Below are 17,395 nucleotides of genomic sequence, written 5' to 3' on the forward strand. Positions count from 1 at the left end.
TGCCGTACTATATACGAGGCATTATAAGTGCTTACATGTATAAACTCATTTAATAGTTGCAGTGCTTTGAAATAAGACTGCCTGAGTTTAAGTACTGTCTTCACCACTTACTATTTATTCTGTGCTTTGGTGTCTTCAGCTGTAGAATGAGAATAATAATAGTACCTATCACATAGGATTTAATGGGGGAATAATATTTAAAGTGCTTTTTGTACAATGGCTAAGAAATGTGAGTGCAGAAAATGTGAGCTATTATTAGCTTGTAAGCTCTGTTACAAAAGATTATATATGGATAGTAATGAGAGAGAGTTTTAAACAAACATCGGAACTTCGGGACGTAAATGGGGTTGAACTTTAGATTGGTCATTTTGGGAGATCATACATTTATTTCAATAATACCATCATTTTTCAAAGCATTTATTATTTTTTTATATTGTGATTTAATTCACAGCTAGGAGCAGTGCCCCTCTAGAAGAAATTTTGTATTTTGTAGTTACATCTTTTTTATTTTTGACTAAAAATTTACTGCTTTGCTGGATTACCTACATTACTTACCAAACTTAGCTCTTTTTGTTTTGTAATTTGTAAGCTTTTTCAACGGTATTAGAGAGCAAGTTGTTTTTGAAAACATTAACTGTGTAAGTGATTTCTGTATTTGCTAATTCCAAGTGGTCCTTAAAGGTAAATGAAATATACTTAGTAGGCTTTTGTTGGCCATTAATTTGTTTTTATGTATTTGTGATATTTAAATTGAAATTTTTAAAGGTTCTATAGTCTTCTATTTTCCCAAGTGTAGCTCCTTCTTTTAGTTATTCTAAACCTTTTATGTTTTAGTCTTTATTTGGTACATGTAATAACCCTTCTCCTCTATAGGGGAATAAGTTTTATTTTTTAGTTTTTTTTGTGTGTGTGAGGAAGATCGGCCCTGAGATAACATCTGCCAATCCTCCTCTTTTTGCTAAGGAAGACTGGCTCTGGGCTAACATCCATGCCCATCTTCCTCCACTTTACATGGGACGCCGCCACAGCGTGGCCTGACAAGCGATGCATCGGTACGCGCCCGGGATCCGAACCGGTGAACCCTGGGTTGCTGCAGTGGAGCGCACGCACTTAACCGCTTGTGCCATTGGACCGGCCCCTAGTTTTATTTTTATAATATATATATATATATATATTTTTTTTTTTTGTGAGGAAGATCGGCCCTGAGCTAATATCTGCCAATCTTCCTCTTTTTGCTGAGGAAGACTGGCCCTAGGCTAACATCCATGCCCATCTTCCTCTACTTTATATGGGATGCTGCCACAGCATGGCTTGACAAGTGGTGCATTGGTGTGCGCCTGGGATCCGAACTGGCGAGCCCTGGGCCCCCGCAGCGGAGTGCGCACACTTAACTGCTTGTGCCACTGGGCCGGCCCTTTATAATAATGTTTTATGTTATTTATATAATAATATTTAGATGTAAAGTTCTTTGTATCAGAGGATATTACGCTATTCTCAGTTTTCTTTACAGTTTTCGCACTAGCAAAGGAGTTGGTTACTCTGCTCATTTCGTTGGCAACTGTCTAATAGTCACGTCACTGAAGTCCAAAGGAAAAGGTTTCCAGCACTGTGTAAAATACGATTTTCAACCCCGCAAGGTAGGTCTGAGTAAATTATTTCTATTGAGAATGACACAATTCACTATTCCCACTGTCTTAAAACTCACCTATTAGGACTTCTGTAGTATTCTCTTTTATTGGTTTTCTTATAACTCCTAATGCTTTTCTCTTATCCTTCTCTGCATTTTCTTTCTACTTTTATGTCTAACTTTTGACATAAGATCAGGCTCTTGACCTCTTGCAGTGTCTGTCTCTCTCACTCTCTCATTCTCTCTCTCTCGCTGTGATCTGTTCTGTGGCATTCTTTCAGTAAATACGTCTTGAGTATTCACTGAGTACCAGACAATGTTGTAGGCACTGGAGATATGACAGTAACAAAACAGACAACATCCCTGCTTTTATGGAGCTTTTATTTTTTCGGGAATTTTTATTCAGTTTCATGATCGCTTTCCGCTCTTATTCTTATCTCCAGAGCTCTATTCTTATATTCTTATCTACCTGCGAGGTATTGCCATGTGGATATCTTTCTGGCCCCTCAACCTCAGAACATGTAACCATCTCCAGGCCCAAATCCGCTCATGTTCTTAGGGCCCCTGTTTTCATTAAGAGGCCTACTGTCTTCATAGTAGTGGGGACTTGACTCCACCTTGTTCTTCATTCCCTTTTTGATCTTTATATCCCTTTAGTTTTCAAGTCCTCTACTTTGTATCTCTGTAATATATCTGTCTCCTTTTTAAAAATCTTTAAGTGCTGCTTAAATTCTTCATATTGTTCTCTCTTTTATCTTGGATCCTTTGTTTCTTCCTCTTCCAAACTATTTTACACACTAATATCTGATGTGTATTCCTGATCACATTATTCTACTACTCAAACCAGTTGTTTGCTTCTCACTGACCATGGAACAAATTAAAATTTTTAGCCTAGTCCTTCATGGTTTGGATTTTATTTTCAGCTTTTTACTTATACCCTTTATTTTGGCAAAACTGAGCTAATATACTGTTTTACTTTATCTTTTCCTTTTCAAATGTTCAATCTCTGGCATGAACTACATTTACTTGTCCCCTCGCTCACAGCTCTAGATGTTTAAATCCTATCCCATTATTATGTTCCATTTCATATAACACCATTTCTGTAGATTCTTGCCCAGATTTGCCTTGCTCCCCAGATATAATCTCTCTCATAGCATATTATTTCAGTATTTCTTATGGTAATTATTTCTTTTAAACCTTTATCATTCATTTATATGTGCATTGTTTAGTAACTATTGAGACTAAGATATGCATTGGATTCATCTTTGTATTTCCTTATATGCCTGCCCCATGGTATTGAACTTGGTAGACTGTCAATAATATATATTGGATAAATGAATAAAATATGACTTTAACAACCAAAAATCCCTTTTGTTTCCTAAAGGAGTAAGTTACATTTATCTGGAAAGCTAATTTATACTGAGCAATTTATTTCCCAGTAGTATGAAATAAATGAGGTATTACTATTGAGAAGGTGAGAAAGAAGGCATGGGCTGTGTCGTGGTCAGTGCTTCTTTGTAGATAAGTACGCCAAGAACCGTTTCCATGTGGCAGGAAGAAGAAAGGTAGTCGTGGCAGTAAAGACAAATAATTAGGTTGTTGCTATGTAGTAAGCATTTAAATTCTAAAGCTTACTAGCCTTTTCGGTTGTTGTTGGTCCAGCACAATAATGTATACTGCAAAACTAACTTGATTTTTGGAATTGTAGCGAATTAGGGCATTATCCATGAGCATTAAGAGAGATTTTATCGTTTTTGAGAGAGTGTTTTGCACAGGTTTGATGGAAAACAGGGTGTTACTTAGAATGCCAACAACTGACACATTCAAATATCTTCATTCTGATCTTAAAATTTTTGTATATATTATATATAATTTATTTATAGTATACCATATATGATAATTTATGTATAATATGTAAATTTACTATATATTATATAGAAATTATGTAGTGTCTTTAATCTTCTGCATATCTATGAAAGTAATATTCAAGTATTTTCACAATTATATTGTTAATTCAAAGATTATTCAAAGACAAATGTTTATCTGAACTTTATGTTACTTCAGTTGTAGGTCTGAGGAATTATATTTGAAGAACGTTTGCAGAAATGTTACTTTAATTACAATTCTTTTTCTCTCCGTTTTGTTCCTTTTCCTCCTCCTTCATCTTTCTCTCCTCAGTCCTTTACCTCCTCCTTCTTCTCTATTGTTCATCCTTTTCATCTTTCCCTTCCTTGCCCCTTCTCCTTCTCCTCTTCTCTTTCTTCCTCCTTTCTTGTGCTTTTTCCCCCTTCTTCCTCTAACCTCATTTGGTTTAGATAATAGACCAGTTTTTAGACTGGAGATTCAGACTTCAAAATAGTTTGTGTAGCTGTGTGTATGTCGTGCACTATGGATTTATAGATAATTAACTCTTTTTATAAGTCAAATATTAAACTTCCAGATTTGGTAATCTCTTGAGGGAGATTTAGCTAATCCTAGTAGTCCTGACTGTTGTTTCCTGAGATTGAACTTTTCACTAATTTCTGCTTCGTCACTAATGCTGGCTTCAATTAGAGGGATGTTGTCTCTTGTTAATGTTTTGGCCCATGGAGTATACCTATGCTTAATATCCACTAGAATATGGATATTCAGAGACTAGGTTGAAACATTTTTAAAGTCTGCTTTAGGGGCTGGCCTGGTGGCATAGGGGTTAAGTTCGCACGCTCCACTTCAGTGCCGCGGGGTTCATGGGTTCGGATCACAGGTGCAGACCTACACACTGCTCATCAAGCCATGCTATGGAAGTGTCCCACATACGAAATGGAGGAAGATTGGCACAGATGTTAGCCCAGGGACAATCTTCCTCGAGCAAAAAGAGGAAGATTGGCAGCAGATGTTAGCTCAGGGCCGCTCTCCCTCACCAAAAAAAAAAAATAAATAAATAAATAAAGTCTGCTCTAAAGATGAAGAAAAAGAAGAGAAAATGCAGAAGAATGTGCAGCTATGTAATTAGATTATAAGATGTGATTCACTCATCATCATCTGGAGTTTTCTAGAGAGATGTTCCTGCCTATTTACTGAACTCCATTTTGTGTCAGAGTAACTAACCATTTGAAAGTCCAGAGTCTATAAAAACAAGGGACAGAGTATAGGAGTTCCCATTTACCTATATTTAAGCCTGGTCCCCCATCCAGCTTCAAGGGTCTTTCTTGAAGATATGTGGAACAGTCCACCTTCTTCAGGGCACACTCTACCTCTATTCTACAGGAATGTTTATCCACAGGAACAGCCGTAAGAGATATGATGAGCCTGCATATGGTGGAGGGAATGTCTTCATTCTTTTTTGTTTTCTTGTTTGCTTGTGATCCCATGTGTGTTTTGCCACATACTGAAGAAAATACTATTTTGGATGGGGTTTTCAAATATATATATTTTTATTTTACATGAGTCTAATAAAAAATCTTTGCTTTATGTTTAAGTATTATGTTTATGTTACATTTAAACAATTTATAGTAATAATTGTTTCTATTAAAAATATCAATTTAACAGTCATTCATTAATATATGCTTGGAAAATAGCTTAGAACGCAATGATTCTAAATAAATTCAGACATTAGAGTGAGGGTTCACTTTTTTCTTGGTAAAAATCCCAGTTATTTTCATGTAAATTCCATTGCCTCTCCTCTGAAAATTCTGATGTATTAGATTTGGGATGAGACTCAGGTAGAGTTTGCCAAAAATATGCCAAATTATTTTGAATCTCAGTGGGAACTTCTAAGAAATATCGATTCTTAGACTTATACTTTTCATGTTAGAAATATTTGTTTTTAACAAATGTTGGAGGTGATTTTTTCGCATCAGACAAGTTTAGAAAATAGAGATTTAAAGAGTGTAAATAAGAAAAATTTGAGTGAGGTTAAGAACCAAATAAAATTGTCATTAACCAATAAAAAGCAATTTAACCCATTTGCTCTCTCTCTCTCTTTTTTTGTCTTTACGCTTTCGTTATAAGAAATACATTCCCATTTATAACAGTTCTATATACAGTGATTCTAAGGGGTCTTTGTAGGAGCAGGGCCAGGGAGTGATGTGGATTTTAAAAAGCCATCTATAAAGATTCTCATAAATCTTGAAAATCATTATTATTTGATTTTACTGTTTCATTATTCAAGATAAATTCATTCTCCATTTTTTTTTTCTTTCTTTAGTTTTCCAGGACATGCCCTAGCTAAGTTATTATCCTTCCTAATAAGGAGTTTAACTAGCCTTTCTAAAAGAAATCTTCATATTTTTAGGAAACTTTGCTTTCCTAGCTGTAGTGCCTGATGTTTGCTTTGTGAAAATGGATGTAAACCATTAGCATATTACCTAATATGTAGTAAATGCCCAATACATGTAAGCTACTATTGATATTTGTATAATATCATGTTATATTTTTCTTATGAATTCTTTATACGGGTTTTTTTTTTTTTCTTGTTCTTGTTGATGTCCTTCTTTTATAGATCTGTTTTTGGGTTTAAACTAAATGCAGACCTTAGTATACATGTACAGTATCATATGCATACATAGTCTTCAGGTTTACTTCCATTTCCTTGAGTCAAAAGAAATCAAGTCAAATCAAGGGCTGTTTTGATTGAAAAAGCCACTTGTGTATTATCTGTGATGTACCAAGGAAAGAGAATAGAAAAGTTAGTTTTCCTATTAGTACTCTGACCTTCACTAACATCAGTTCATTCATTCAACTATGCATTCATTTATTCATTCAGTTTCATTCATATATTAGTATTATGACCAAAAGCAAACTCTTTGTAACTCCAAACCTGGTTATGTTGCTAATTAACTGGCTAACTGTATTAATTTTCTTTAGTTAATTGTACCACTACCCATTTAAGTGAAAAATAGGGAACCATCTTAGGCTCCCCTTTTCTATATCAGCACTTCAGTCAGTTCTGTTAATTATCTCCATCCCCTTTTATTTTAATTACCAATGTCTTTGTCTTAGTTTAGACTCTTACGGTTTTCTCATCTGAACCTTTGCAGTAGTTTTCAAGTTTATCTTTATCTACATTTGCCTAACTATCCCGCTTCCTCACTGCTGCCAGTTATTTTCCCAAACGCTGGAGATGATCACTTCACTTTCCTGCTCAGAATTCTTTAGTGATACCACGTTATGTGGTATCACTTACGGTTTTCTTATCTGAACCTTTGCAGTAGTTTTCAAGTTTATCTTTATCTACATTTGCCTAACTATCCCGCTTCCTCACTGCTGCCAGTTATTTTCCCAAATGCTGGAGATGATCAGTTCACTTTCCTGCTCAGAATTCTTTAGTGATACCACGTTATGTGAAAAACAAAAGGCTGATCACTAAAGGTGTCCTATAGATCTCTTTACAATCGGGTCTTTGTTTCTCTTGCTAAACCTAAACACTGAGAAAAGTTTGGTCAAGCCTCGGTGCTGTATGTACCATATTAAGATTTCTCTGCCTGGAATGTTTCTTTCCCCCTGTTTACTTAACAATTCCTATTCATCCTTCAAGCTTAGTCTTAAATTTCATTTTACTCCTTTAGTGAATTCTTCTCTGTTAGCCTTCCTTCTCCATTTGTCTTTCCTTTCCCCTCTATGCTCAGTTAGTCATTACTTCTTTTGCTCCCAGATCTGTATTCTAGATATTCTTCATTGTTTTACAATTGTTTTCATGTTTGTTTCTCTAGTGAAACCTCCTTGAGGCTGTATATATTGTCTTTCTTTATATGCCCAGAATCTAGGGGGTACTTGGCATGAAATAGGCTCTCAGTAAATTTTTTGAATGATTGAATGACTCTGAGGAGTAAATAATCTCAGTTGTAGCAGGAAAAAAACTCATCATGAGGAAATAGTAGATAAAAAAATAAATAGTAATTTAATTAATGATATCTTATTTATGAGTGCCACATATGTATTAGGAACTGTTCTTCGTAGTTTTTATACATTGTCTATTATCTATAATATTCACAATCACTCCACTAAGTAGGCATTATTACTTCTCTTTTTTTAGAGATGGAAATAGGTTCAGAGAGGCTAAGTAATTTGCCAGAAGTCATAGAGCTATTAACCTGGGAACTCAGTTTATGTCTATATGAATTTAAAGTTCATCCTGCCTAGTACACTAAATTATCTGGCACATAGTAGTAAGAACTCAATAAATATTTGTTGAATGAGTGCTTTTCTATATTAGGTATGTAAACAACTATAATAATACATCTAATATTATTTATCTTAAAATTGTCTTTGGGCAGTAGAAAATCCTTTTCTATTTATATCTATTCTACTTAGAAATTTAAAATTTCAAAAAATTTTACTCCAAAATATAAAGATTGTATCTCCTTTGTTACCTAGATGGCATTCTGGTTGAAAATTGTCAAACTGAGTGAGGGTAATATGGGTAAATTTTCATTCTTATACATGTAAAATTCTATAAAATTTTTCTTAAATTTATTTGAAGCTCGGTTTTTATGACTTCTTGATAATTTTATAATATTTAGAAACATGAGCTGTTAAATGACTAACTTTAAAGATTTTCTCTTCTGATTTTAATCAAGACTAGCATATATGTTGCTTTCTGATCAAAGAATAAGTTTGTAATAAAATAGAGTTAAGATTACCTAGAATGAAACAACTTAAAAAAAAGACGTGTGATTTAGGGGTTAAATGGTTTGACCTGACATTTTTTTTTCATTAAGGAACAATGTTGTTTTGTATTACTGTCTCCTATGAGTTGTTCAGTGCGCTATTTTTATTTTCTAAATTGAAACGAATGAAATTGAATTTTGTTTAAAGTATTTCAGACACCTTGAAATAACTAATATTTTAGTGGTTGAGAATTACTATTATAGTTTTATATTTTTCAAAATGTATATGAAATAATTGAATGGTGCTTTTAAGTAATCCAGACAACAAAGTTTATGCTTTATATTTTTATGTTTTCTGGGGAAACTAGTCTAATTTCCTCTCTTTAATCACTGAAGGCATACTTGTTTAAATATTCATAAATCATTTGTATTTTTCTATATTTTAGAAAAAATATTTGTATAATCTCTGCTTTAGTCTATCAACTTTGAAGAGACTAAGGGTTAGATCTACAAATTTTTACAGAACTTAAACCATCCCATATCAAAATAGACACTTTTTGTTGACCCCAGTAATTATAGAAAATGAGAACTCAATATAAACTCATTCCTTGATTCTTAGTGAATATTCATACATTATTAAGTTAAAAATATATAATTATTTCTGGATTTAATAAATCTAAATTTTGGAATTGAAACCACCTAAATCTTATTATAATATTGTTATAAAAATGTTCCTTTGACAGGTCTTTCCTAACCATGCAATCCAAAGTATTCCTTCTCAGTTACACTGTTCCTTTTTCCCCACAGTAATCATCATGATTTGAAATTCTATATTTGTTTCCTTGTCTAATGTATGTCTCCTTCACTACACCATAAATTTCAGTAGACCTACACCTCTGGTCTGTCTTTGCAATGCCTGGTACAATGTAAATGTTATTAAATGAATGAACACAAATATATTTGTATTTCTACAATTTTTGGATCTTGGTATAGTGGAAGGAGTATTATTCTAGAGTTCAAGGGTTTCTACCTCTGTCTCCATCACAAGTTTATTTTTATGAGTCACTTCTTTCATCTGCAAAATGAGAAATGGGAGGGGGAACTTGAGAAAATGGGAGTGGATGATCATTAATATTATTTAAAGCATTTTTTATGGTATGTTATGAATGTTATGATTGCTTTTTAGACAATGATAACTAAACATTGCATATGGATGTCTTTAAATTTTTTTTCATTTAAGTGGTACATGATCAGCATTGTCCACATTTACAATCGATGGAGGAACAGTGAAATTCGGTGTTATGTTAATGGACAGCTGGTATCCTATGGTGATATGGCTTGGCATGTTAACACAAATGATGTAAGTGTTTTTTATTCTGTGTTTTTAATGGATTTGAGTGTATGATATCCCTGTTTAACATACATTGAATAATAAAATAGTTTGGTAGAAACTTAATAGTTTTACTTTAAAAGCTTTTTTCTATTAAGTGAATTTTTAAGTCTTAAATTTAGTATAATTGCTAAATGACATGATTCATGATACAAAAAAGGAAAATTGCTTGGCTAAATTATTAAGTATTAGGTCAAAAACTTCAGTGCAATGTTCTGTTCTTTCCAGAATCTCAAGCATTAAAAAATGTGTCTTACACCTTACTTGGATGTGAAAGGAAGACCTTAAACAGAATGAATAAATAACATGTAGTCACTATTATTTATTAGATAAATGGTGATAAATGCTATGGTGAAAAATTAAGTGGTAACAGGTATAGAAAGCATAAGGTAGGGAAGGGAGAAGCCACATAGTGCAGAGATGATCTTAGTGAGAAGAGTTGAGAGAGCAAGCCATGTAGATATTTGGGGGAAATATCCCATTCAGGGAAAAGAGTCAGTGTAAAGGCTTTGAGGCAGAACTACAAAGTTCATCAAGCAACAAAGCAGCCAGTTTGTCTGGAGCAGAGGGAGGAAGGGACAGAATAATGTTCAGAGAAGAGGTTAGGCAGATAGTAGAGGGTCAAAAAAGAAGGGTCTCGTGCAAACATAAGGCTTGGGCTTTCCCATCTTACCTGGCATAAAAATCTTTGGAAGGTTTTGAGCAGACAAGTGACGTGATGCTGGCTCGTATTTTAAAACCATCAATCAGAGACAGTATTGAGAATATTCTGAAGGGAAACAACGACAGAAGCAGGGAGATGGGTTAAATGACTTGTTGCAATAATAACAAAGAGATAAGAATAGTTGCGACAGCATGTTAGCAGTGGAGGAGTCACACAGTTGGATTCTGGATAGAGGATGTCTAGAGTTAAAACCTCAAGAGCTCTTATTTCTCTATTTTGGACCTTCCCTTGTCTCCATCCTGGCTTGTTAAAGGAAAAGTAAAAGATGTGTTCTAATGCCCAAAGTACCTCCAAACCCAATAATATACAACTATTCCAGCATACCTGGTTTTATAAAAACTTGCCTCTTGTTAACAAAGTTCACTTCTCAGTATTGTCTGCATCTCTCCAGACTTTAATCTCCTCGAGGACAGGAATTGGCTCCTGTTCTGTCTTGTATTCTCTGAAATAGCCCTGTGTGCATAGTCCATGGTTTATTCCGGCGTGAGGGGTTAGAAGACTATATACCCTGTGGGCCAAAGCTCACCCTTGACCTGTTTTTTGTATAACCTAGGAGCTAATAAGAATCTTGGTTTTTACATTTTTAAAGTTGTTTTTTTAAAGACCCAAACAAACAAAAACAAACAAAGCTCAAAGAAGATTATGTGCAAGAAACTGCATTTGGCTTGCAAAGCTTAAAATATTTATCTGTTCCTTTACAAGAAAAATTTGCTTTATCTGCTCTAGAAACTCATAGTTGGGCCAGTCAGTAAATATTTATGAGTATGATTTTGTCAGAATTGGAATACACAGATGAAGTTCTGCTTCATATCTGCCCTCTAGAGGGGACAGTCTTTTTATTCTAGAGTGGGAGAAAACCCAGAGACCTTGTTCACTGTCATTAACTCTACAGTTATATTAAAAAAAAAAAAAAGGAAAGAAAGAACTTAGATTTTTTAATTATTTGCAGTAGTTCTCCAAGAAATGGAGAGGCCTGGACAATAACACATGTACACACATGCATTATGTAGTCAGTTCTTAAGTTCTTATACTTTTAATTAAAGATTGAGTATTTAATGAGGAGTTTCTGTCTTTGTACCTCATTCACAAATTTTTTGTTATTTTGTTGAGGCATCAAAGGGATTTCTTACATATATAATGTCTTGCTTATCAGTGCTAGGGTATGGAATAACCTGTGAGGAGGGGGGAAGGAACCTGGGCAGTGACTGCGCTCACTGGTCTGGATGGGTGGGGCCAAGTGTTAGGTGAGATCTAAGAAGTAGAGTTATGTGTGGCTTCTTTGGTGCTGAACTCTCCAGATGGAGAGCACTGTACCATCTGCTTTAGGCAGCTGACTTTGGTGAGCATTGTTCATTTGATTCTGCATGATGCCTAACACATGTAAGAAAGAAAGTGATTTTCTTTGTGTCCTTGACTTAGTGTGGAGAAATAAAGGGATATATCCATCCTGGATAAATTAGGTAGAATTTTAAAAAGTAGAGTTATGTGTGGCTTCTTTGGTGCTGAACTCTCCAGATGGAGAGCACTGTACCATCTGCTTTAGGCAGCTGACTTTGGTGAGTATTGTTCATTTGATTCTGGATGATGCCTAACACATGTAAGAAAGGAAGTGATTTTCTTTGTGTCCTTGACTTAGTGTGGAGAAATAAAGGGATATATCCATCCTGGATAAATTAGGTAGAATTTTAAAAATTAGACCCTATGTGTTTATGGTTAAAATTTGGAATAGTTATTCTCTGATTCAGATGAATCTCTCTATATATGGACAATTATAAATCATTAGAGTTTTAAAATTAGTTTTACTTTTGTAAATAAATAATTGTAAGCCCTCCTACCTTTAACTATAAAATTTGGAAAGTGATCAAGTGATTATTGAGTAGATGATTCTTGTTTGTTTTGCTTGCCCATAAATATAAAACATTTAACTGATTTATTTTTCCTAAAAATCTTTAGCTGGCTTTTATTATTTAAATACTTCATAAAGTCTTAATTGATGCTTTCTTCTGTTGTAATTGTTATGCATTAAGGTATTCATGACAATGAAGGCAGGTATCCTTATGTATTTTGTCATTACAAAATAATGCATTTGATTTTTTTATGACTTTTAAAAATAGAGCTATGACAAGTGCTTTCTCGGATCTTCAGAAACTGCTGATGCAAACCGAGTATTCTGTGGTCAACTTGGTGCCGTGTATGTATTCAGTGAAGCACTCAACCCTGCACAGATATTTGCAATTCATCAGTTAGGCCCTGGATATAAGGTAGTAATAGCTATCTTATTGTAAATTCTGTGGGAAGTTCTATATGCATTCTGTGCGCAGTGTGATACAATTCTACGTGATAAATTCTGTGTGAAATGTGGTATAATATATAGTGATAGTGTTTCTTCAATGTGGTTTAAAAGTCATCTCTATATTTTGAAACTCAGTTGTTATTATGTGTTTCACTTTGTTTCAAAGGTGCTTTTTCATTTTTTATCTATTTTCCCTTCATGAACTTTTTTTATTCTTTGGAATGTTTTATAATGTTTAAACCATGGCTTTTGTTGACATAATTCTGAAATAATAAATTTTATAAAACTATATTGCTCAATGTAGTATTTGAAATATCAGATTTTGAAGTATATAAATTATATAATGGGGGCCGGCCCGGTGGCGCAAGCGGTTAAGTGCGCGCGCTCCGCTGCGGCGGCCCGGGGTTTGCTGGTTCGGATCCCGGGCGCGCACCGACGCACTGCTTGGTAAGCCATGCTGTGGCGGCGTCCCATATAAAGTGGAGGAAGATAGGCACCGATGTTAGCCTAGGGCCGTCTTCCTCAGCAAAAAAGGAAGAGGATTGGCGGATGTTAGCTCAGGGCTGATCTCCTCACAAAAAAAAAAAAAAAAAAAAAATTATATAATGAACAAATGAAATGACTCTTCCTGTTCAAATTAGAGATGACTTGGAAAGAATAAAGATTTGGAAGGAAAATGGTATAAAATATTACATGTGGCTGAAATTATTCAATTTTAGCTTCTACTTTTGCTTGTCCTTTGCAATAGGTGAGGAAGTGGGTACAACAGTAAGTATCCTAATTTTGCAAAACCAATGATTTAATATGATCTATCATATTCTTCCTGGTTTTTAACTTTCAGAACAAAGGCATATTTAGGCAAGATATTGTATGTACATAAGAATTTGTTTTTAATGTGCAGTATACCTGGCTAGGGAAATATATGTGAGTTTTATTTAAATCACACTGGGAACTGTGACATCCCAAACTGTTGGGAGCTGAGCTAGAATTATACAGTGTAAGTCAAAGTATTTGTAATTGTGCAAGAGTACATGTCTGTTTTTTTTAAACTTAGTGTTTAATCAGTGCGAAGATTATGTTATGGAAAACGGGTACTAAACATTAAAAATATTTCTTCTTTTGCCTTTTTTAAATTAATATTTCTGGTTTTATTTTTATGTTCTATATTGGACATATAAGTGACAATTTGAACTTACTCATATTAAAAGATATTTCTGTTCTTAGTGATTTTAATAATCATAATAATATTGAATGACAATAATGCTGTCATTTTTATTTCGAGGTGACAATACTTGCTACCATCTTTTGTCCCTATCGTATTATTTGTTTTACTGTCCCTAGAAATGAATTTGTGCTTGCACAGCCACTTTTCTTTCATGGGTTTCTTTTGTTGGGTTTGCATCCTAGTTCTGCCACCTGTTGGCTTTGCATGGGAATGTTTTCTGTAATTCAGATTTTTGGATTAATATGCGGCCTGCCTTCCTTTCCATCTTCTTTATCTTATTCTGTAAAATATTTGAAGTGGCTTTCTTCAAGCACTAACAGAATGATATTAAGTAGAGTGGCAATCACACCAATGAAATATAAATAAAGGTAGAAAGTCAAGAAATACAGATATGCAAATTATAAATCCAATATGATTGCTGTAGTGAAATTTCAGAATTGATGGGAGCTTCCTGGCAGCAAAAAGGAAAAAGGGCTAATTATAAACAGTTATGAAATTCTCCCATTCAGAAAGGAGCAAGCCTTGTCCTGAACAACTTTGCAAACTTAGTAATTTCTCATATGGCTCTTTTATTTTGTGAGGAAGATTGGTCCTGAGCTAACACCTGTTGCCAGTCCTCCTCTTTTTGCTTGAGGAAGATTGGCCCTGAGCTAACATCTCTGCCAGTCTTCCTCTATTTTGTATATGGGAGGCAACCATAGCATGGCTTGACAAGTGGTGTGTAGGTCTGTGCCCGGGATCCCAACCCATGAACCCCAGGCCACCGAAGCAGAGCATGCGAACCTAACCACTACAACACCAGGCCAGCCCCCATATGGCTCTTTCTTATCACATTCTTCTATACTGACAGTGAAAATGAGTAGTAACCCTGTGTTACCGTGTTCTAACACAAGCAGTGATGTGATACAGAATGTAATCCTAGCATCCTAAGATGGACGATAGAGTACCCATATCAAAGTCAGAACTTTTAAAAGAAAAGACCTCTAAATTTTGGGTTTACGTGAAAAAGTATTTTATTAAGTTTTGAAAGTTCCCAGGCTATGAGCATAGCCTACTGGGCCCCTTATTTTTAATGGAGGTTGACTGTAAATCCACGGGTGCATGTGTATTTTCTCAATTTGTAAATACTAAAAACAATTACTATTAGGACCAGCATCTGCAAAAATTTTGACATTAAAAAGTTTTTCCTAGAAATTCAGAGACTGAAAGGAAGGAGAAAAGGATGCAAATGAAGATCAGATTGTGTTATGACAGGGAAAAAAGCTGAGGTGGTTTGCACATTATAGTCTCAATTTTCTTGGTAGAGTAGGAGGCAAAGTCATTTCCTGTGAGTGAAGGGGTAGAGGGTTGCAGTGGAATTTTCAAGGTATATAGGGTATAATAATTATTTGGTATTTGGTTTACATCACAAATGAAGCTTAAATTATTAATTATTTTGTAATAACACAGTATTTATATTTGCTGTCTCAAGTTATATGGAGCTTTCTGTAATTGTAATGGGTCAGTCTTCTCTACGATTCTGAGCTTAATATGGATAGTATGTCAACATCTGTGCCTTGAAATAAATAAAATAAATTAATTCCCCCCCTAAATAAGGTTACCAAACTATATATACTATGGAGTCTATCCCAAGTGGTTTTGACCTATTGGTCATCAGAGAGTGCTAGATAATTTTCTTTCTGTGGAATGCCTGGTTTTGAGCAGTGTAGCTTGTCAGTGAATATTCTGTGCTTGGTTATGTTCGGTAAACAGTAAATAAGGGAGGGTATCATTAATCAAATAAATCATTAAGTTTGGAAGTAATTTGTTAAATACAGAATTTCTCACTGAAACTTGGTCAAGTATAGTAAAATTTACTGTGAGTTAAGTTTAGTGTAGAATGTATAACCCCATTTGATTGGGGTTATTGAATGTCTACAAGATTATGAAGTCTTATATATAAAATGGCCTTTTGACATAAGCTTGCAAACAGATTTTAACACAGTTTTGATATTTTATAATTGTTATTGGACATTTCCTAATTGTCATATAACCTCATGTGTCAAGCAGTTTGTCTCTGTTGCTAGATATTTCAATATTTAGCTTTGTGTTCTGTCCTCTGTTTAAGAAAATGATAGCATAATGATTTTTATCAGTTTATTTTATTGTGATAAAGGCCTAGTTGATAAGAGAAGATGTATAAAACAACCTCCAAAATGCAAAATCACTTTCAAGGACTTTTAGTACTTTTTGGAAGGATGAGCTCCTCACCAAGTGATGTTCCCACAAATCACCACTTAAAATCTCTGGACATAATATGAAAAATGTCTACCTGAGGGCTCAGGAGACTGGATATAAGCAGGCAAGTTTCAGAGGGGTGTCAAAACATGGTACAAGTGGTCTGCATGGGCTGAGTTCCCTATTTTTTACTGTGATAGAAAACTTTCTGCTTAGAAAAATTAGGGTAAAAAGCACTGAGGCAACCAGCACTACATGGAGATTAATGGGCAACCCCAGAAAACAGCCAGCCAAAAAAGGGTCTGAATTCTGTGTTTAAAAAAACTCAGCCCACGTCTCTTGCTGACCCCTGAAACCATGTATGATTATGACAAACTGATAATAGATTGTCAATAAGGCTTCAAGAACTGAACTGAGATCTGAAACACCACCCGTACGAGGCATGACACTCTATATTTGTGTTTAAGAAAGTGACCCCCCCCAAACAGAAACATCAGTACTTTTCAGAACAATACAGTCTCCACAGAATAATATTCGCAATGTTTAGCATATAACCTGAAATTACTCATCCTATGAAGAGCCAGGAAAATGTGACTTATTCTTAAAGAAAGAGAAAATTGGCACACTCCACTTCTCAGATAACCCAGAATCATGGAATTATCACACAGGGACTTTTAGGGAGCTATTATAACTAGTGAGGTAAAAAAAAAATTTGCTTGTAATGAATTAAAAGATGGGAATTATCAGCCACAAAATAAAAAAAATCAAATGGAAATTTTAGAACTGAAAAATATATCGAAAGTAAAAAAAAAAATCCACTCTATGGGCTTATTAGCAAATGGACATGCTAGAGAAATAAATGAACTTGAGTATAGCTTGCTAGAAACATTAGAAGAGAGAGAGAAGATTAGGGAGAAAAGAACAAAACCACAGAGATGTATGGGGCAATTTTGAAATCTAATATGCAAAGTATAAGAGAAAGGGCCAGAAAAAATATTTGAAGAAATAATGATAGAAAACTTCCCAAATTTTGTAAATAACTTACATTTATGGATTGAAGGAACTCAGTAAACTCCAAGCAAAATAAATTCAAAGAGAACTCCAGTAGACATATTATAGTAAAACTACAGACAACCAACGAAAGAGAAAATCTTGAAAGCAGGCAGAGAAAAACTAGACATAAATAGGGGAAAGAATTATTTGAATAGCTGCACACTTTTCATCAGAAATCAGAAAAGCCATAGAGCTGGAGCAAAACTTATCAAGCCAGAGTTCTTCTTCCAGTGAAAATATTCTTTTAAGTCTTATAAAGGCAGTTTGTTGGCACCAGAT

The 17,395-nt window shown here is 34.4% G+C and overlaps 1 protein-coding gene across 5 annotated transcripts in view; it reads left to right on the forward strand.

Annotated features, from left to right (window-relative positions):
- The window catches only part of NBEA (neurobeachin), a 696,720-nt gene that overhangs the window by 79,242 nt on the left and 600,083 nt on the right, over positions 1-17,395 (forward strand). For all 5 annotated transcript variants that reach the window (XM_058547999.1, XM_058548001.1, XM_058548000.1 and 2 more), the window contains exons 6-8: positions 1,511-1,637; positions 9,455-9,574; positions 12,443-12,589. In XM_058547999.1, coding sequence (XP_058403982.1) covers positions 1,511-1,637; positions 9,455-9,574; positions 12,443-12,589 — 394 coding nt within the window. The remainder of the gene's footprint in view (positions 1-1,510; positions 1,638-9,454; positions 9,575-12,442; positions 12,590-17,395) is intronic.

The sequence above is a fragment of the Diceros bicornis genome, chromosome 9, assembly GCF_020826845.1.
Source record: "Diceros bicornis minor isolate mBicDic1 chromosome 9, mDicBic1.mat.cur, whole genome shotgun sequence".
NCBI classification, from domain to species: Eukaryota; Metazoa; Chordata; class Mammalia; order Perissodactyla; family Rhinocerotidae; genus Diceros; species Diceros bicornis.